The following is a 23,601-nucleotide window of genomic DNA, read 5'->3' on the forward strand; positions in this document are numbered from 1 at the left end:
GTTCTGACATTTATGGCCAAACAAGTCTTTGCAAACAGATGCACAGAATGCAACTGAGACTGAAGTGGAAAATAACTTTGAGCAAAGCACACAGTACAAACTCATATACCAAAAAGATAGATTGAGATCTAGATCCGATTTCTGTGTTACATAACTATGTGTTTTAATTCTCTCTTAAGTGTAAGACTATTTTTCTCTTTCTCCTGTGTGCCTAAGTTGGAACAGTATGCCTTTCATCAGAAAGTTCCTTTTTGGACACAATATATTATACTGCCAGATGTTTAAAACCTTACAAACAAAAAAAGACATGAAATTCATACTATATGTTTAGGTATTGCATCCAGTATGCAGCGTTGTTATGATGTTGTTAGAGTATTGTCACCAATGTTAATGTTCTTTAAAGACAAGGACGCATAAAGCTCCCCATACCCCACCTGCATCATATCAAAAGCCCCAGGTGCCACTATCTGAAGCTCACATTACTGAATGAATGAACACTTAGCGAAGGTGAGACCAGTCGGAGAGAACTAATAAAACCAACAAGCTGCAAAGCAGAGAAAACACGCAGAGATGCCACTGCTGCAATACCACAGGGAGGGTAAAAAACAAATGCACATATTTAGCCTCACAGTTCAGTCTGTTTTAGAGCTGCTCTCTCATGCACACTGAACCATCTCAAACAAGGGCTCAGAGAAACAGATGACACACTCTAGTCTACACATTCTAAGTCAAAACTTTCACAAAAACACTACAGGGGATCAAAGCCAACACTGTCACACTCTAAAATAGATGTCAAGACAGAGGTTGCAGGCACATTCTCTGCTTGACATTCACCTAGAATAAAAATGTTATCTCTGACCTCAGTATGTATTATTATTCAGTAGAATACCAGTATGTTGCCCCCTCAAAGTTTAAAGCACCAAAAAAAAAAAAAAAAAAAAAACGGTAAACTGAATAAAGAACAGAGCTCACTGAATGGATTAGGTTTGTGCCTCACTTTAGGGGATTACATCTGCTTTTCTTTGCGTAATATTTCCCAGGTTGTGTAAGTACAAGGCATTAGTCAGCGAAGTAAAAAGGAAAAAAACTATCAACTACAGTTGATCATATGATATCAGTATCGATACAAATCTGGGCTTCAAACTGAAAGACAGGACCAAAATGAAATTTATGACAAAATTAATGTGGGGGAACTTCTAGTAGTTTTCCAGTCAGAAATATTGTCTGCTGCTAAAAAGACCCCCCACCATGTTCTGGGTGCTGGAAAACTCTTTATGAAATTAAAAACATCAGCAAACAATTTAGCCCTTTACCTGTTTTAAGTGAATATAATAAAGATTCTATAGGCATATGTGACGCTTTTGTTTTCTTTTTAACTTATAGAATGTGTTTCTATTTTTAACCTCAAAATTTTATTGTATTTATTTATTTATTTATTTTTCATTTTTTAACACACAGTACATAGAAATTTTGCTTAGTTATTGATAGTTTTATTTTGATATTTTTGGCCTACGGCCTGGTTAGAGATTTAGAGCAGTTTGCAATGTACACTACGTAATTCATGTCTGTGATGTGGTTATGTGGACAGTGGCAGTCAAACAAACAATGCTGTGTTTATTGATCTTACTCCTAACTGTTAACTCCTAACACCCTTACACACACAATCTGGAAAAACAACACTACATAAAGACACATAATCTAATAAGAGACATATAAACATACATACAGTACTTGGGATAAACTGTATCCTGAGTGGATCCTACTGTACACAGTTATAGAGTATACCCACAGTTTACTATATGTTAGTCTACTGTAGAAATAAAGCTCATTGTTGAGCGGGCCATGTATATTGATCCAGCTCTTCAGCAAACTAAGCGTAACATCAGGCTGGTCGATGGACGGATGGCCTCTCACTCTGGAAGCCAATGTGATGCTAAAAGCTATTGGCATTGGGAGTTCATGCGTAACACTGTCTCTTTTTGTGTCTATGGCTCAGAGTTTCAGGGGTGCAGCTGGGACTGAGATGAGCCTGGACAAAGAAACAAGGTAATCCAGCAGGGAATTCACACATAGATATGGTATAAATACAGACCAGATATGTCTCCTTGCTGTAGACTGTGCTTTAAAAAAAAAAAAAAAAATACAATCCTTGAATGTGCTGTGTGTTTGCAAACACAGTTTAAATGTGATCTGCGTGTGATAGAGTTGTGGGAAAACTAACACCAGCCTTGAAGCAGCACTGCACACTGAAATGGAGAAGATGAAGTTTGGAACGGATGTGGATCTACAGTTACTATATTGGGTACCACAGTCCATCAGATATATGCACTGGAACACATGCAAATCCATCTCTGATCAATTAAGCGATCAAATAAATGTTTTGACCAATAGAACACATCTCTGTGTACACTACTAACACCCTCAAACACACACACACACACACACACACACACACACACACAACAAGCAAGCCAGTGCATTAGTGACATAATGGTCACTTTAAATGAATTGTATACTTTCAGTATTTTATCATCATATTCTACCTCTAATAAAAAAAAAAAAATCCCCGATGTATATTTACAAAATCAGAACAGATGATACAAATTATTCTACACTATGTTGTCTAGGATCATTTAATATATGTATATAAACATTAATCATAGCTGTCAAACATTATTTGCGTTTTTCTTAGAGAAACGAACACTTGAGGAAAAGCTTTCTGACTACAGTTTAGCATGTTTAAGATGTCTAACACTGACAGAGGTAACTGTCATCTGCTGAAAGGTGGAATCATAGTAATAAACTGATCAAAAGCAAACGTGAAGCATAAATAATTTGCCTGATTTTCACTTTTACAATCTGAAAATCAGAGATCAGTGAAAGATTTAGTTAATTTGTGTGTGTAAATTGACTAAAATGTCAGGCTACTCTCACGAGCTATTGAGCTAAACAAAATTGTTGAAATTTAAGGAAGAGAGAGAGAGAGAGAGAGAGAGAGAGAGAGAGAGAGAGAGAGAGAGAGAGAGAGAGAGAGAGAGAGAATCTAAATTTAAAAAGAAGTAAAAACTTCCTTCCAATCACTAATTAAATTGAAAAAGAGAACTGTTTCCGTCCTGACAGTCACTGGACGGCAAAACATTGACAGGAATAGTGATTCAATATTTTTGACAGCCTAATGTTCAACGATTAACCGGGAAACTACAAAAATAATGTTATGCTTCTAGAAGATTGCACCTCGCTACCAAGTGGTTTAATTGGAAGCCTACTGAAAAACTTGATGAGGTCCGCGCGGCAGGCCGATGTCAGACGGGGAACTCAAGCCGAGCTCGGTGAGGGGCCTCCGATACTAATGTAATTCTTTCTGACACGGTTCTTTGGGGCATGGAAAGAGAGAAGCAGAGAGGTACTCTGGGTCGTGTATAGGTTATGACACAGAGATGCAGAAAGATAGCTCGTGGCGTGCGTTTCACAGGGGAAGCGCACTGATCAGACACTTAAAGAGCGGATCTCAAAGTTTGCCCGTGCAAGAGTGAAAAAGAGGGGTTCCCTATAGAAACATGGCTTAAAAAACTGTATGACATTAATAGATAACAGAGACGCAAACATTAGTCAGTGGATAATACGCAGGTTTTCCACACACACACACACACACACACACACATGTTGGTGCGGCTATCCTTATGAGAACTCTCCATAAACATAATGATTTTTATACTGTACAAACTATAGATTATATCCCCTAAACCTAACCCTCACAAAAAACTTTCTACATTTTTTCATTTTCAATAAAACATCATTTAGTATGTTTTTTAAGTGATTTGAATTACGGGGACACTAGAAATGTCCTCATGAACCACATTTATAGCATAATACCCTTGTAATTACCAGTTTGTAACCTAAAAAAATGTCCTCGTAAACCACCAAAACATGTACACACACACACACACACACACACACACACACACACACACACACACACACAATTTGCATCGAAAAGTTTCAGTATGGTTAACAAACTCGTGTAGGCCTAATTGTCATAATGTAATAATGCGCGTGGATTGTGGGATCTATTTGTTTAGGCTATGTAACGAAAACAATCGAATAACGAAAACAGTAGAACTTTGTTAGCATGAGCTCGGAGTAAAACCTTTCAATTTAGATCACAGCCCAACATGTGTAGCAATTTTTATTTTCCAATGACCTGAATCTTACTGATGTACTATTTATTAAGACATGTCCATGGATAGTAAATATTATAATTTTTTATTTATTTACGTTATTAGCTCATTAAAAATATCAGCCTTTATCTAAAGTATAAAACAAAATATTTTATAAGCACACTGTAAACACTAAATGTGTATTTTAATACGAACCGAAGTGCTCGAACAGTGGCGGTAAACGAAACAAACTAAATGAAGTAAAATTACACACATATACATACATACATATATATATAAAAAAAAATTTTTTTATCCTTTTTGCACTACTTTTTTTGCAGTTTATTGAAACCTATTTGGCGCTTTTTTCTAAATGTCTACAAATAATTTCCATGCTTATAAAAATTGTATCCAGTCCACAATATTGCAGGTGTAATTGCAACAAGCCTGAAGACTGGAAGGGGGAAAGCGCGCGCAGCTCCATACGAGTGAGCTCGAGTTGCTCGGACATCGGTGCTGCACTTCGACGCTTTCAGCGCGCAGCGGCGCCTGACTGACGGAAATGGGTCAGTAGAACGCATGACACAAACCCCTCTTTACCCACACCGTGGAGGTTCGTCTTAAAATACTATTCACTTTTAAACATAAGCCTACACTTCCAATAATAACACAGTTAAGATTTTATGGAACTCTTTCCCCCCCAGTCTGTTAACCATTCTGCACACACGCCTACTGTAAGGTCTAAACAGAGCCTGCTACAGTATTTCTCACTTAAAACCTGAGCACAAGCTTCAAAGTACGTAATTGTACAATTTCAGTGTACATTTTTTAGGCTGATAAGTAAAATCCTACTTTTTAGGAAAGTTGGAGAGGAGTCAATATGAAGTCTGGATGAGGAAGTCGCGTGGACTTCATAAACATGAGACTGGGAATAGTGTGAAGCTTCTGCTCGTGTATTGGTCAAACCCCTGAATATGAAATGTATCTGATTTAAAAGCAGACTTGTCAATTTATCCATATGTTCATTCATCTGACTGATATATATATATATATATATATATATATATATGACGAATATATATATATATATATATATATATATATATATATATATATATATATATATATATATATTGACACATGGACCCCTCAAAGCGCCATGGACATAGATAGTATGCCTAAAATGAAAGAAACAGCACCAGTATGGACAAACTGTGCGGACAGAAAACTGAGATGGGAATAAGAATATACCCTTACTTCATAATTGTAATGAGCTGTCAAAAACAGCTGTATTCCTACCTCGCATAGTGGTGGCGACTCGCTCCCGAACGCGACAGTCATGAAGGAACAAACATAAACCAGAGTAAAAAATAAAAAAAAAACACAAGATCCTCGGTGTTGATGAAGTTTCGTCTCGTCAACGTCAAAGTGGGAGACTATTGTGCAAAACCATTCCAGATGTGCGCGTGGAGCGGGCGAGAGCGAGCGGCGCGGTGGTTGGACTCTTCAGTTGTGCGGTAAGGCCAGCATGCGAGTTTTCACATGACATCTGCGAGCGCAAATACCCAGCGGAGGTTTTCACTGCCCCCACGAGCGAAGGCGAGAGCGAACGGCAGGCTTACGGGAGCCCGGATTGGACGGACACTTTTCGCTCCGCCCACTTTCTAGCGTCTTCAGTCATTAAGTTGTATTAAGCAAACAGACAATTTGCGGGCTACGCGTATGCTAGTCAAGACGTGGTGCTGATTATAGCTAGAGTTCGCACACAACCCAGCGCACATCGTTTTAAAGTAGAAAACCTTATTAAAAAAAAAAAAAATAAATAAAAAAATAAAATAAAAAAAAACACTTCTCGCACTTACATTTGTCCATGTTTTGTTTGACTCTCCAATTGCTTTTATCAGGATTATTAGGCCATTAGTAGTAGTACCAGTAGTAGTGGTAGAAGCAGCCGCAGCAGTATAGTAGACTAGGTGTAGGATTGTTTTTATTGTCATTTGAAGAGATTGATTGTGCTGTACTGCATGATTGGTCAAAACTGAGGAAAATGTGTGGATGTCATGTTAGTTCATAACAAGCAGACAGAACTTTTAAGACAGAAATATGTCATGTTGGAGAAAGACATGCTTATTACATCTAATACACTGTGGGATAATAACAGTTTAAGCAAATATACACTTGCCATAATAAATCCATATAAATAAAACGAATTTTGATATTTTTGTGATTTAGCAATGATGAGAAGACACCAGCTAGAGAGAGCAAACAGCCTTTAAAGGCACACAAAATCACTGTACGTCCCCTGAACAGAATTCACAAATATAAAGGCTACCCTGTCATTTAAAGGTAAAGAAGACATTTTGAGAAAAATGTATATTATATTTCTGGCATCTCAATGATAGGCAGGGTTGGGAGAGTTACTTTTGAAATGTATTCCACTACAGATTACAGAATACATGCTGTAAAATGTAATTTATTACATATTCCGTTAGATTACTCAAGGTCAGTAACGTATTTTAAATACTTTGGATTACTTCTTCAGCACTGGTAGATTTTTTCACTTGTTTTGACTATAAAAACTCTGTCAGTACAGTAAGACAAAATACACAAGTTAAAAATACATTCTCTGAAAAACCTAAATATCTTATGCAGTGTTGTTTCTAAAACAAGATAAATCAAATTGATCTTGATTTAAGGATTTTTAGATATTTTTACAGGAAAACAATACAAAAATTATCAAGAATATGACTTTTGCCCTAATATCAAAGGTCTTACTAGAAAAAAAGAAATTATGATCTAGTGAGAATTTTCTTTATAAAAATATGATCGTGCCTGATAACATGTGCATGTAAAATGTCTAGAAATAGCATTTTAGCTTAGCGTAAAGCTGACAATTTACACAAGGTTTATTTCTATTTCTTCTGCTCCAAACTTACTTCTCTGTCTGCTTGTATGAATGTAACACATCATAAGAAAGTGTTTCACCGCTGTTCAAATGCACTTTGGATCGCATCGTTTATATGTATAAATGTTTTCCATCTGAAAGGACTAAATATTAAATGAAACAAATGAAAATAAAATGCAAAGTAATCTCTTCAGTAATCAAAATACTTTTTGAATGTAACTGTATTCTAATTACAAATGATTTAAATTGTAACTGTAGTGGAATACAGTTACTTATATTTTGTATTTTAAATACATAATCCTGTTACATGTATTCCGTTACTCCCCAACCCTGATGATGGGCATACAACAAAATAAAGCTGGGAACTTAGAATGGCAAACTGTGTTGTCCCTGAAATACATAGCGTCTATTTAAATAACAGAAGTCATACAAATCAGAACAAGAACCGAATATTTTGAATATATACGGTATGATGATAAATATGATGATATGGTCAGTAAATTTGGATCTGTCAGGCATTTGATTTAGGTGTAGTACCCAAGAGAGGCTTGTTATTACATCACCAAATCAGGTGCCAAATCAGACGATAGCTGTACTGTGCAAAAAAAATAAAATAAATAAATACAAATTTATTGATTAAAGGTTTCTTTACAGTAAAAAAAAAAAAAAATTAAAAACTAAAGAAAGCATAATATGACCTGAAATCTTTATAATCCAAATGATTTATTTTTTTAAACAAACCACTAAGTGTATAATGTTGGGTGCAATACATATTTTAGATAATTAGCCATAAATCAGTTATTCATTAGGGGGTCATCTACTCTATACATTTAAACAGCAAATAGCTTAGGAGAGTGTGAAAACTGTCCACTGCCTGTGTGTGCAGGGGGAGGTGGAGCCAGAGACAGTGCCATAGACCCCTACAGGGTAAGGCAGAGACTAACTGCCCAGAGCACATCACCACTGACCTACATTTCTTTTTCTCTTTTGTATTTTCTATTTCTCGTGTATGGACAAACTCATAATTGTGATGTAATGACAAAAAGCAAGCATGACAATAAAACCAAACTAGTCCATTGAGGATTGTATGGCACTGTCCTGGAGTGACAGCATTGTTGAACAAAAAGTGCTTTTTGGAGGCTATTCAGAAAAGGACTGAGAGTTTTAAAAAGAAATACATGTAACCTGTGAAGTGGAATAGATTATAGGGCATGGAACCTTTCGGAAATCAACATGCAATATTTGAATTTGACAAGGTTTTTCATATATGCCATGCTGTCTGAAATGTGAGAATTAAAAGTCGTTCTTCAACACACTGTCAGATTATGAACATTATAGATATGTGCTATATGTTTTGCAGGGTTTTAGCTACTGGAAAAATTAATGATGCAAAGATGGATGCAGCCATATGGTGTCTGAAAAATGGTCAAGTTAAAAACATATTTGGCACAGTACAGAGGCTTAAGAAAGAATAATACTTGTTTTACATGTATGTAAAGCTTGTATAATAAAGCATTCCCCTCTTCTCCTCTCTTCATTGTATTTGTCTGCTTCTGTAACATACTGCTGTCAAATTGAATCGCTCAAGAATGTCTAAATTGTGATGTTATTTCTCATAAGTACATATTGCTCCTCGCAAATGACTAAATGTTAGTCATTATTTTTGAGAGAGGGATGGACTGAAGTCTAAAGATAGAATCATTAAAAGAGCTGATAGATATCCCTGATTTTAAAGTTAAAGCATATTTATGCAATTCCTTTGTCCTTGAATCGACCATCAAGAAGTTAACTTAAATATAATTGGATTACTTTCCATTGAAAATAAAAATTAGGGCACTATTTCTCCAAGGGATTCTCCTTAACTCTCAAATGACACATGCCTTTATATTGTACTCTGGAAACAAGCAGGTGTTTTTGTAAAAGAGAACATTTTACTGGGAAATTGATTTACTATCATATAGGACCTGCAGATTTTTTTTCTTTTTCTTTTTTTTTAACATGTATACAAAAGTGTTAGGTGCATGTTTGAATCTCTTTTACTTCACTGTTTAACATGATATTTGGGTATGTGGATCAGAGTTCAGCAGATAATTGTCTCCCCTTGCAAATCAGCATGTCAAATGTCAACATGCTGAATCTCAGGCACAATCCTTTCTGTGGTAATGAGTGGAGAGAGAGAGAATGACATTGGCTTTCAGAGAGAGAGAGAGAGAGACAGAGGGGAAAATACACTTGAGAAATTTAGAGAAAGATACCACAAGTGACAGAGGCAATTTTCTGGGAAAAAATTACTTCATCACAATTTCAATCCCAAAAAGAATTGGAAAGAAAGCCCTGAAGGAGCCTAGCCATGTCACCTTGAAAAATGGCAGTGGAAAAGATCACTAAACCTCACACACACACACACACACACACACACACAAAAGTATGTGCACGCTTCACCGTGCTCTTACACACATATTATATACAAATTTACACAAGCAAAAACAATAATAACAAATTAAATATATGCCATTTCTTCATCTATTTCTGTTTTTGTACTACACTGTTGCTGCAATTTTCTCTTAGTAAATAGAGTAAATACTATTTAATCAATAAATCATAACATTATAAATCTTGATAAGTGTCTAATCAAATCCATAGTATTAGAAAAGTTTTGCTCTCATGATAAATGATATTGTGAAACTAATAAAGTTAGGGCCCATCTCATCTGTATCATCAAGTAATAAGCAGATTTCTCATCAAATATCTTAATAAGACCAATCGTGCAAAAATATAACATCCTTCCCATCAACACAGTACAGAAGTCTGCCAATCAGCTGATTTTAATTGGATATAATTTCTTCACCCATGATTTTTTCTCCTTCACTCTCTTCTAACAAAGCTATTACAGTTTTTTTCTGTCGATTTTAAACATTTCTCCAAACTAAGGTCACTGCTCTCAAAACAATTAACAAAGCCATCTGAACACTTTGTAATTGTCCTAAACTGATTGCACAGTTTTTCTTGATTTTCATCTTTTTCTTGAAACGCTTTACACAAATTTCTCTGATCCAAGACTCATGCTTTCAAAACAGTTAACACAGACAACTAAAATAAAGTCATATGCTCTAAATGCACATGTCAGGTTGTCAAATCCCATCATATTGATATCTGCTGTGTTAGTAATGCACACAGCTAAGAAATGACTTTTCTTTGCTATCTATAAAAAGGGACAAATATTCAAAGCAAACAAACAATGAGGAAGATGATAAAAAAAAAGAAGAACAAGAAGAAGAAGAGGAAGAGGAAGAACAAGTGGTACAAACTGAGAAGAGGTAGAGTGGGTAAAGGAAGAGGAAATAGGAGGAAGAAGTGAAGAGAAATGGGGAAGGTTTTCTTCCAAGAGACCAAATGGAGAGTGTGTAATGATGGTGAGCAGAGAGAAAGAGGACAGGAGGGTGGAAGAGTAGATTAAAGAAGAGGCTCAAATGAGTCCCTCTAAATGATCATGTTATGAATCATGGTCTCTCAGAGTCACACAAAGTGTTCGGCCTAATGTGAGCAGATCTATACAGTGACCTCAATCTCAACAAAAAAGAAGAAGAGGGCGGAATGGCATTGGTCTGCATGCCACAATCACAGTTACCATGTGTGCTTACAGTGCTGTCTTAGGCCCATAAAATATAGCGAGACTGATATATATATACTGAAAAAAAAAAGTGTTTTACAGTAAACTTCCTTACTCTCTATCTGGAGGAAGAGCAACTATAAATGTAAAGACATTTGACAAAAAAAAACATTAAAAAAAAATGTGGATTTGTATGATAAATGTGCTATTTCAATAGTTATTAGTCTATAGCTGAAAATGTTATGAATTCAACAGAGAACACATCTATCTATAGTTTTGATGTATTTTGTTTTTATAAATGCATTATCAGAAACGAATACATTGCTTTATTATGCAGTGAAATTGAATTGTTGTTCAAATTTGAGTGTCTGTTTCGACAGCTGTGTGAATTGTTTTAAGAGCATTGACTATAGTTTGGAGAAATTTACAAAATCAATTGAGAAAAACTGTATGAAATTAAATCAAATGTTACAGTGAATGTGTAGGGTTTTTGTATGATACATTACAATATCCTAATATGGCCCAAGGCACACTCTTTCCTGCTGATTTAGTTTTCAGAGCTTAATAAATGTTGATGTTGGATATATTGAGAGAGGCACTGTACATTTTTGTACAAAAACTTTTACAAACTTATACAAGCCTTGTCTTGGAAAACACTGATCAAGAATCAGCTGTTAATAATCAGGTTTACTAAAACGGCACAAATTGTCTAATTAGTAACACGAAGCAGTTGATGCACAAAATCTGGACAAGGCAGTTTCTTGGGTGTTGCTCTAAAATCTATTTACCTGATGTACCAAGCATTTAAAATTCTCTCATCATTTATTTAACCTCATGCCATCCCAGATATGTATGACTTTCTTTTTTCTGCAGAACACAAAGATTTTTAGAAGAATATCTCAGCTCTGTAGGTCCATACAATGCAAGTGAATGGTGACCAGAACTTTGAAGATCCAAAAAGCAGATAAAGTCAGCATAAACATAATCCATCAGACTCCAGTGGTTTAATCAATCTTTTCTGAAGCGATCCAATTGGTTTGGGGTGAGAACAGACCAAAATGTAACTCCCTTTTCACTGTACATCTTGACAGCAGTCAAGGTCGATTACACTTCCTATAGCGCCATCTAGCGCTCTGCTCATGCGCCAAGCACTAGGGAGTGTAATCGACCTTGAAATCATGATCCTGCCTAGAGACTGCAATGGCAAGATGTACAGTGAAAAAAGGAGTTATATTTTAGTCTGTTCTCCCCTAAAACCAACTGGATTGCTTCAGAAGACATTGATTAAACCACTGGAGTCTTATGGATTACTGTTATGCTGACTTTATTTTCTTTTGGAGCTTCAAAAGCCTGATCACCATTCACTTACATTGTATGGGCATACAGAGTTGAGATATTACTCTAAAAATCTTAATTTCTGTTCAGCAGAAGAAAGAAAGTTATACACATCTGGGATGGCATGAGGGTGAGTAAATGATGAGAGAATTTTCATTTTTGGGTGAACTATTCCTTTAAGCCATAAAACAAAATGCTGTGGCAAGACAGATAAGTCAGCGAGCTGTGATTTTGTTTTGCTTGCTGTTAAGTGAAACTGTGTACATTCTGTCATTATTTACTCACAATTACTCACTTGTTTGATAAGGTTACTGATATGACTGGTGTCTTCATCTCATGTGAGTTGTCATGATTATATTATGTTTCAAAATTGCAATGAATTTCTTTAGGAGTAAAACTTTTTTAATGAGGAAAAAAATGACATATGACAAAAGAAAGTCATATGGGGTTGGAACAACATGAGGGTGATTAAATGATGACAGGATTTAACTATCCCTTTTTAGAGAGATATTTTTTTACCTGATCTGACCCTTAAAATTTACTTTTATTTGTATAACCTAATATATTCAAGTTAATTCTGTCATATTAAACAATATTTTTGACTTGAATAAACAGTTTATTCTGATGAAACCACATGAAGGGCATTTTAGGTTACCTGACAAAACATTTGCTACAGTGTATTTAAAATTTCCAGTTAAATTTAAATCCTCATTTGTTGAAGTTAGACTCATCTGAAGTGAGCAGATTCTGTGTCAAAGTGTGACCTCTATGTCCTACATAGAGTCCAAGTTCAAACAAATCGACACTTCTCAAGTCTACCATAGATACACACCATTAACTTAACATTACTTTTTCATCCATGGACATAACTCACAGTTAATAATTCACACCTACATATTTGAATAGTGCAATAATTTTTTTGAGACCATTATCCCAAATTGGCCTTTGCAATGGCTGAATCTGAAGGGGACGGATCTAATTTGGGGGGGGGGGGGGGGTGACCTCTCTACACCCCCAAAGGATGGAGGAAGTGTCTGATGTGGAGAAGCTAATAGCTGCAGTGTAGTCACCTGAAGATTGAAGTCAAGGGTTGAGGTAATGGAACATACGCCTGCAGTAGCTGAATAATTCACTCGATCCTACGAGAGCCACTGATGCAATATACACTAATGCACAAAAGCACACTCACACCCGCACACTGGCTGTCTGGAGTAAGACTAACTTTCTCTTCTTTCTGATGATCAACTTGCTGTCCTAGGCACATTTTCAAAGACTTTCTCTCTTTTTTACATCCCATTCTTCACTTTGATGTGTGTCATTTATCTCCCCTCGAACATTTGTTCATAGTTCCACAGATTGTCACCGTTAAATGCAACACATTACTGGGCTTTTGGCGGATGACCAATCCAAATCTTCTGGCATGATTTTAAACATAACACAACACCATTATGGATTCCAGCACTCTCCCCTCCCTCCTTTCTTCTTTTCCTCATGAAAAACAGATTAAGTTAATGAATTGATGGGCATCTTGCCTATGCAAGCCGAGAGTTAGGCGACGCAGACAAATAAAGTAGCATTACAATACATGAGCAGGGACAGACACAAAGGAAAGGCTGCATAGCTTCCCTATTGTTCCTCTCTGAGAGTATAGAAAGGCTTACAGACTGCCTGTCTCACGAGCCAAACAGGAAACAAAGGGGAACTTGTTGCCAGTGTTGGGGAGAAATTACAGTAGTGTTGGGATGCTTGTAGGGATGTGGGGAGGAAGGTGGGGCACCAGACTCATAAACACATAGACAGAGGCACATTTATAATAGCAAACCTCAGAGTGCGGGTGACAGCTTGGACCGTTTGGAGGGATTACAGGGTTTTTACGGGAGTCACAGTCTGTGAGAGCCATAGACGAAGGAGGATGAGGATGATGATGAAGATGATGGTTATGATGTCTTCATTTCATACAAAAAGTGGCAAATGTGTTGGTGACTATACAGAAAAAAAACATATTGCACAGAAAATTGGGAAGTGTAATTTTCTAAATCAAAATTTGTAAGCATAATAAGGCCCATTTGAGCAGATCTCGTAGGCCCTGTTTACACTTGCTATTAGGATGCTTTTTGGTTGATCCGATTACAAGTGGATAGATGAGATACATTACCGTTAACACCTGGTCATAATATGTGTCTCTTTTGACCACTTGTGTTCCGATTTCAGAGGGGAGTGTCTCTCATTTCATGAAAACATACATCAATCACTACGTCAGTGTACACTCACTGAGCACTTTGTTAGGAACACTATGGTCCTAATAAAGTGCCCAGTGTGGTCTTCTGCTGTTGTAGCCCATCCACCTCAAGGTTCGATGTGTTATGCATTCTGAGATGCTATTCTGCTCACTACAACTGGACAGAGGGGTTATCTGAGTTACCGTAGCCTTTCTGTCAGCTCGAACCAGTCTGGACATTCTCCTTGACCTCTCTCATCAACAAGGCGTTTCCTTCAGCAGAACTGCCGCACATTGGATGTTTTTTGTTTTTGGCACCATTCTAAGAGATCAACAGTTACAGAAATACTCAAACCCACCCATCTGTCTCCAACAGTCATACCACGGTTGAAAATCACTGAGATCACATTTTTCCCCCATTCTGATGGTTGATGTGAACATCAACTGAAGCTTCCGACCCATATCTGCATGATTTGATGTATTGCACTTTTGCCACACTATTGGCTGATTAAATAATCACGAATAAGTAGTTGAACAGTCAGTGTGGCGGAGTGGAAATGTGCCCTGTCACTTTAAGGATCCGACACCAATCCCTAAAGGCACAGTATAAAATGGCTGCTTGTTAAAGTGAACCAGGTGTGACAGGTGTGGTGGAAATCCAAGTGTGCAGAGACGTTTGAGGAGCAAGTTTTGCCATTGTGTACTGTGAGTAATGGGAACGCCATCGGAGGAGAGAGGACAAAACCAAAAAAGGGACTGATAATCAGCACTTCCTGCAGCATGGTGTAGCTAGAATTATATACCGGGACAGAGCTACCAAACAGGCAACTCAAGTTGATGTGGAGTGGTGTGAGTACAGAACCTATCCCGCCAAAGTGCTCTACTACTACAGAGTTTTATTGGAGCTAATTGTCAAAAGCTAAAGGTTGTTTGATCTTCAGACATGCCTGGATTCCCTTATTTTTTTTTACTCTTCCTCTGCGCTCCTGCAACTATTGCCTCACTCATCCAGGTACATGCAAACTCTCCAGACTCAACGCAGACTCATTCCCCTACCCCAAAACACCTGAACACACATTCTCACACACGACGTACGCACGCACGCACGCATGCGCGCGCGTGCGCACACACACACACACCAACACCAACATTTTGATTGTTATGGTAATTATTATTATTCTTTTTTTTTAATCATATGGACTATTGGCATTAACACTTGTCTGTTTGATTGGTAGGTGTATTTTGAATAAACAAACCAAGGATTAAGTTATTGATAATTGTGTTTTATTCCTGTGTTTTATGAGGTTTCTTATTTTTGCTATGATCAGTGGGTTTTTTTAAGAGAGCTATCCAGGGTTAAATTATTACATGTTGACAGGCCAAATCCTGTCTGGCACCCGAATTTCATTTAAAAAAACATTTGCTTACATTTATTTTGGGACCGCCACCGATACAAGAGGTGTTCCTAATAAAGTGCTCAGTGAGTGTATATTATTGCATAATAATAAATCAGAAAAAAGTAAAAAAAGAAAAGCGAAAAATTGGTGCAACATTTCTCCCAATTACCAAAGCACAAACATTAAGTTTAGAGCTGAATTTGTAGTATTTTAGTGTACATTTCTAAACAGAAAGTTTTTTCATGTCAAACCCGCACATAACTGGAAAAGTTAAAACTCTTTTTTTTTTTTTTTATTTTCTCTTTTTTTAGCACACCTGTTAGTGAATAACGCATTCAAATGGATGGACATTTACACTACAAGCCAAATGTGGTCACATCCATTGTCAACCACCTCAAATATGGTTGACAAATTAAAGTGGAAAATTTTCAAAACGTTTTTAGCATCGTCCCATTTCAAACAGATCGCCCCAAAATGCATCTGAATACCAGGAATCAACTGGGCTTTACACCCATAACCCCTAAACTTTGCCCTCTGACAATTGGCACCATGTCTGAACCCCATCAGAAATCACAGTGAAGGGGGTAAACGACACTTGGTGCCCACCAGAGGCTGGGGTCTTGCATGATCCGCTTAATGTCTGCACAGTCAACGCGTCACAATTTAAGCACTTTAATCTTTATATGAGAACTGTGCTGTGGAAGTTTTTGCTGGGGAGTTTCAGGGGGCTGACTGGTCTGTGCCATGTGTGTGTTAATAATAATGATGGGGTGGTGATGAGACATTCTGTTTTTAACTCCTCTCTCCCTCTCGGGCCTGGCCGGCATAATCCTGCGTCTAGGAGAGGGATTAGTGGGCACTCGACCATACCAACATCTCACAACAGGCAGTAATTCTTGCCACACACATTCAAGATTATGTATATAAGCAGTTTAGGCATATGATGGCTATATGAATATTATAATATGCTGGGTGATAATGATCTTTTACACACAATTAGAGGACGCACAAAACACACAAGCATGTAAACATGCAAACACTTAGAGACACTTGAAAAGTAGAGCTCAGAGATATTGCATTTGTTCTTCTGATAAGTAGTCTTTTCCTCACCACTGTTATTAGTAAAAGTGTAGCAGGTTTATTGAGAAGTGACAGGTCTTATATATTACAAGCTGTTGGAATGACTTTGGGCTTTAGTGGAACAACAAGCAGCATTTTTTTCTTGATAAATCAAATCATTTGTATAAGAGCTCTGTGTTTTATGTTTTTGCATGAGAGTTCCTCCCCCTCTCTATAATGCTGTCACCTTTGACTGCCAGGCAGATCATTTGTCATCTCAATTTGTCTTTGTCTCAGTTGAGATAGAATCGTTAATCTTTAAGGATTAAGTAGTTGCAACAACTCTAACAACTGTGTGTTTGTATGGGGGGGGGGGGGGGGGAGGATATAATAAAGAGACAGAGAAAATTACTCAGCTTTCTTATTGAAACAAACTATATATGCACATGTTTATTATGTCTAGCTGCCTCACTAGAATAATGGCACAGAATTTGACATTTTTGATATTACATACATGACAAATGGTGTGATAACTGAAATAAACAAATTTGCAACATCATACAGAATTATTTTTCAAGGGAAAATGCGCACCTAATCTTGTCACGTCTCTTGCTGTAGCTTTTTATTGTGTGCGTTGTATGTGTGGGAGGAGGAGATGAGGGGATGCGGCTCCATATGTAGGGGATGTAAGCTTTTATTTTTTATGGTTTTCTGTCTGCTTTAACGTATGCCTCAAAAGTGCAAACACTTTTGTCTGATTCTGTCTGGACTCAAAAACAGCTTTTTACATATACACATACACACACGCACACACACACACACACACACGCACACACACAAATACACATTAACACAGTCCAACTGACTCATTCAATACCAAGAAAAACTGAATATAGAAAAGAGAAATATCTTTGACAGTGTCTGTTTTGTTCCTTTATCTGAAAAACACAGGCAAAATGTGTTCTTCTGAAGACTATTTTTGAACGTAATGGGTCATGTGATCAGAACTGTGTTTTGCATTATTTTGCTGTCTTTAAACAAGAGGTAGGAGTTTGCTGCTTCCGATTTTTACATATTTCAAATTTTATTTTCATAATGACTTTCTTTTTTGACTAAAACTTACTTCCCACCCATATCTCTTCCCCTCTGTGAACAAATTTTAAATCTCTCTCTTTCACTGTCTTTGTTTTTCAGACAACAAAGCTTTATTGGCATGATTCATAAGAACTGCAATATTGTGCGTTATATATATATTAGTACTTATAGTGCTAGATACACAACATAAAAAATAAATAAGATTAAGTCAATAAAGAGAAGGAAATGGAGGAGGAAATCAAAGAAAGGGACAATTTAATAATTAAAAATAATATGTCATTAAATTGGGAAAGAATTGAAATATAAAATATTGTATATACAAGATATATTTCTATTTTCCCTCACTGTCATGTTCTTTCTCTTTTCCCTAAACTCACTCTGCGTTTTCTCCCTCCACTCTCTCTCATTTACCCAACTCCACTCTCTCTCCCTCTCTGTGTGTGTGTGTGTGTGTGTGAATGGAATGATGGCTGTAATAGTGGGATGTAGGTCATCAGGGCAGCTTGGCTGGCTCGTGTCTAGACTCAGTTTTCAGGGCATGAAGGCACAGAATTTTGCACATTGACCAGCACAGTCAAAACTCTGGTGCTACTGTACCAGTGCGTGCACCCACATGCACATACACATACTGTACAGACACTTACATGCAAAGGTTATTTGATAAGCCTTCATACAGTGCTAAACATTACCCACGCTGTCTACACTGTCTGATCTGACAAAATGTCGCTAAAATGCCATGTGAGGATATTTACATTAAGGTGAGGCAACTTGGGGTCTTAACAGTGTCAAAAAGAGCCATTGAAATATGCCATAAATGGAAATATGCATGCTAGATTTGGTGATGGTACCGTGTAGTTTTGTGAGGAACCACGATTCTCACACACAGAACATACACACATACACTCCACCGAAACCTCAGGTGAGGCACAGAAGAACATGTGTGAAGTGTGTGTGAGTGTGTCAGGGTGCGGCCCATGAGTATTTGCACTACTCTCATGCAGGAGCGTGGATTCCAGGGGGAATGGGGGTAGGTAACCCCTCGAATAATAAAAACAATTAAGTACAACCCCCCCCCCAATATTTATATCATGATAAATGGAAACATGTAAATTCTACACACTGTAACCCCCCCCCCCAATGTTCAATACAAATCTACTCATGTATTCATCAAACACACTCTACCACACACCAGTGGCGTCTCAGGCTCATTATTTCTGGTGGGGCACAAAAAATCACTTAACCCAACATGATCAAGGGTTGCATTAAATGAAAATTCTCCATTCATTTCTGATTTCTGAAACACTGACTGATCATTCCAAATGCTGTCTATCATTTTGACAGATAAAAAAGAAACGAGAAAAATCATTTTAACCTAGTGCATCAGTTTTGACTTTACTCTCTCTCTCTCACACACACTTACAATTATGGCAAACGATTATCACAGTCACTTGAAAAGAGAAAACTGTAATTTGATGGCAATTTTACACCTGATAACATTAGTTTAAGTGAACAAAGCTGCTCATAACATCTCATAACACACTCACTATGATTCTGTGATCTCTTTATTTACTTTTGCCTTTACTTAGACCTGAATCAATACGTAAATGAATCAACGTTAAGTTATTGGCTTTAATTTACCTTGGAGCAAATTTAGGTCTCCTTGCTGATGATATACAGTACATGTTCGGTTGGTAATGAGGGATGACACAGTTTAATCCACAGCATGCTCTTCTCAAGATTTATTTAAAGATTAAAAAAACAAACACACTTTACTCCTGTAGACTCTCGTTGGAAAAAGCAAATGCTTGTCAGAGAAATGGCAGACAGCAAAAGTTGCTAAGATAGGTCAGAAACACTTTTAAGGCGGGGCTTAGCTATGGGTCAATTGCATTCGGATTTCGAGGAGAGGGTATCTGATTTCATGACTGCATTCATCAATCTTGTTACGGCATTATAATAAAGCACAAAAGTATAATAACATAAAGAAAGATTGTTTCTGCCAATTTTAATTTTAATCTAAATGCAAACATGATGTTTAGAGCAGAATTGTCAGTAATTTTAGTGGAGTACCTATATTAACTGAGCCTAAGAGATGTGTGTCCTTCTCATCTGTGAATCTCTTGATTGACATGTAGATCTTTCACCCTAGAACTTTTTGGTTTCACCCCACCTGCCCCTAATGTAGAGATGCCACTGCCACACACACCACACTCACTCAACCTTCCCATTATACATGTTATTACTGATACAGCCCAGAAAAAATCTCTATAACTGAAGTCAGTGATGGTCAAAAATTGTAAAATAGATATTTAAGATTACTTGCAACAAGTTTATCTATATGCAATTCTAGTAATAAATGTTTCAAAACAATGCCTCCATTTACAGTTTGCTGTCGGGCTGGCAAAACAAAGTATTTGTAACCGAACTGACTGTCATAAATGAAAGTCATACTTTTTAACTCTCAAACTGAAATAAGTTGTGCCCATTCTGAATTCAGTATCAGTAGCTACACGACTTAATTGGTTAAATCCCTATTATCACTGTAGCTCAGATCACTGCAGCTCCAACCATTATAATCATCATGTTCACCCCGTCAGTGCTTGTCACACTTAATATCAGTCTGTAGGCTTATTCAGTATAGTTAGTGCATGCAACATGTATTCTCTTCACCCAGAAAATTATTTGTGGACAATGTGTGTACTATTCTGTAGCTCTCAGATTTACTTCTAATATTCAGTTTAAATTGAGTGAAAAGAGAAATTAGTGAAATCTGAATGCCAAATCACCTAGCAACACAAGCTGGTCCCTAAACATGACAGTTAATTACAAATCTATGCAAAGGATTAAATAAACGGTGTATTAGTACTATACAGTACAATAAGCATGAGTGTTAATGTACAGTATGCATTTTTTATTGTGAAAAATTTTCTGATAACTCAATTATGTGACAACAAGCTTTAAAAGAAAAGGATTTTTTAGAGGATACTACAACCATTGCCCCTGCCTCCCACAGACCCAACTCACTCTTTCTCACTTGCTCTCTCACTCTTCTCGTCTCTCATGAGTTAAGATGGTAAAAGCTGCAGTCTGGCATACTTTACAATATTTTATTCATGGCATCAGTCTGTTTTTTTCTAACTAATGGAAAAACCCTAAATAACCTTTCACCCTTTTACTACAGCATAACTCAGGAGGAACTCCAACATCCATATACTGTATATACAGTATATCCATGATGTACTTATATAATGACATCAGTAGACTAAATGGTTCTGGTGCCGTTCATTCCACAGAAAGTGAGAGTAAAGATATTCATTCAGTGATTCACTTCAAGTCGCATGTCCCCTTGGTGACAGCCTCTGCCCTTTGTAATCTAATGTTGACCACATTGTTAAAGAATATTGTCTGAATATGCTTGGTACAGTGCCAAACCATGACTCAAATGCAAATGTTGGAGAAGAACAGCTAAAGGGGAAAAAAAAGCCCTGTGTTTCCATGATCTGTCAAAGCACATTAACACACGTGGACTACACTTGCGGTGCATCTGAACTGAATATTCCATATCCATATGCCTATACGTTCGTAGTATTTAATATTTCCTTTACATCTCAGTGCATGCATCAGAGGTGAAATTATGGGATGAAACACACTTTCACATTAATTTTTCACATGACTTGTAATGTGCCTCTGTGTGCATGCTGTGCAAAAATTTATGTTTTTGCGTTCCTAATGCACATATTTTATGTGATTTTGAATTCAAATGCTGTCTGTGATCAAATAAAAAATTGCCTACATAGTAAAATTCTTGAACAGGAAGTCTGGCTGCTTGTTTCAAATGCACCCTGCCCCTCCCTCCTGCCACCTTGTTAGGCTCCACCCTCTCTGGGGAACCCCTGGGCGGTGCTGTCAGGTCCCATCATGCTTCTCCTTCAGTAGCACAGTTGCCAGGGTAGCTAGCCGTTTGTGGATCTGTGTGTAGGTTTAGAGCTGTGCTGTTAGCGCCAGGTTTAATTATAGATTACAATGAGCTACAAGCATCCACTCTCCTTTGCATTGGGCGTGCTTGGTCGTGCATGAAAGGCCTGAAGCAAAAATGATGCTGTGTTGTAAAATTCTAATGTTGCAAGGAGGAGTTAGTATTAAAAGTAGAACCTTACATGCCCAGTCTGATTAATGACCACATGAGTGACTGTACCTGACCATTTGCATCATTTGTCCATAATAAAGCTATAAAAACGGCTATGATTTTAACATTGCATTAAAGTCTTCTCATTATCATCTGCAATCTTCAGTATTATCAAACCTACTGACTAAGCAAATTATATCTCCATATATCTGCCTCTCTAAATTTTCATAAGTCCTTTAACTACTGTCTGTAACAAACTCATTTTCCATTAAACTAGAGCAATGATCCCCAACCAGTGGGTAATTAAACAGGTTCGAGGTGGGTACTGGGAGAGATTTTGTTTTTGCCTTTGAAATAAATATATTAAAAAAAAAAAAAAAAAAAAAAAAAAAAAATATATATATATATATATATATATATATATATATATATATATATATATATATATTAATCTTGTGTTTTTTGTTTTGTTTTTGTTTTTAGTAGTTAATGGCTTAAAACATTCAGTTACGTTTTAAGGGAAGAAAAAATAATGAAAGTGTCAGAAGTTTTTTTGCAGCAGTTGAGCATTGTAACTATCACAGACAAGTCTGTTTCTTGCTCCTGTGCATAATTTATTTAGAATTTGAATAACAGCTTTGTTTTTATGCTTCTAAGAGAGCCAGTGTGAACATACAGTAACCGTTTATGTGCTCATTTACTGATAAAACAGCTAAAAGTATTCCAGAAAGAGTTCTTGGCTTGTTTTGGAAAAAAAAATATGGCCGCCAAAAGTGAGTGGAATGATGTTGTAATCAGACGAGGTTTTTAAGGTGAATATTAGATGGATGTTTTCATGAGTAAAACGTACATCCCTGACCTAAAACTTTAACTTAAACCTAACCAATAGTGTCTTAAAAGATAAATGAGAGGTGAACAACACAGACATTCTCACCGTTAACCTACACCTAGTGATTTGTGTGAAAGTGAATAACAAGCAGAGTTGTTGTAGCGCCCCTAGTGTTAATTTCACCAGTAAACTGCAGCAAACGTAGAAAGCAGCACGTATAACTCAGTTTGCAATAATGTAGTTATAGTAACGTTAATTCTATGAGACTAATTGTGCAGCCCTAGTACTCGGGTCACTCAGATTACTCATCTCACTCACACTTTGCCCCAAAATACAAAGCTCTTTCTTATATTAGTCTACTCAAATGTTTTAGCTAAACCAATATAAATCTAAATTCACTTAAAAAATAACAGATTTTGGCGAGTGTGGTTTTGACCCATAGTATTGATTGTTTTTTTTTAAGCTTAAAATTGATTAATTGTAATAATGGGCATTTTAATAATATTAATAATGCAAACTTATGTCCATATAATATGAGTTAAAAGTAGCAAATTTCTAGTTTAGTATTGATGAAGGGGCACTTGACCTTGGGGCCTTGTGGGTGGAACCTAAGACCAAAACGAATGGGAAACACTGAACTACAGGATATCATTAAGCCCAAAGACTGATCCACCAGACAGGTGTAAATCCGTATCCTGTCCCCTTGTCTGTCTACTCTCCTTGCATCACTAAAATACAGGTCTATCAATTTCATATCTTCCTACATTCAATTCTCCCTCTAACACCTCTGCTTGAAGTCCCCACCCCCAAGTCCAGCATTAAACCTTAAAATTTCAAGCAGACCATGCATATTTCATTTAGTATTTTGCA

The 23,601-nt window shown here is 36.8% G+C and overlaps 1 protein-coding gene across 1 annotated transcript in view; it reads right to left on the reverse strand.

The window, feature by feature from the left end:
• The window catches only part of LOC127426603 (nuclear receptor ROR-beta-like), a 33,774-nt gene extending 28,082 nt beyond the window's left edge, over nt 1–5,692 (reverse strand). The window contains exon 1 of the mRNA XM_051673536.1: nt 5,457–5,692. Within this exon, the coding sequence (XP_051529496.1) occupies nt 5,457–5,463 (7 nt within the window). The 5' untranslated portion in view covers nt 5,464–5,692. The remainder of the gene's footprint in view (nt 1–5,456) is intronic.
• Between the last annotated feature and the right edge of the window lie 17,909 nt (nt 5,693–23,601).

The sequence above is a fragment of the Myxocyprinus asiaticus genome, chromosome 3 (assembly GCF_019703515.2).
Source record: "Myxocyprinus asiaticus isolate MX2 ecotype Aquarium Trade chromosome 3, UBuf_Myxa_2, whole genome shotgun sequence".
NCBI classification, from domain to species: domain Eukaryota; kingdom Metazoa; phylum Chordata; class Actinopteri; order Cypriniformes; family Catostomidae; genus Myxocyprinus; species Myxocyprinus asiaticus.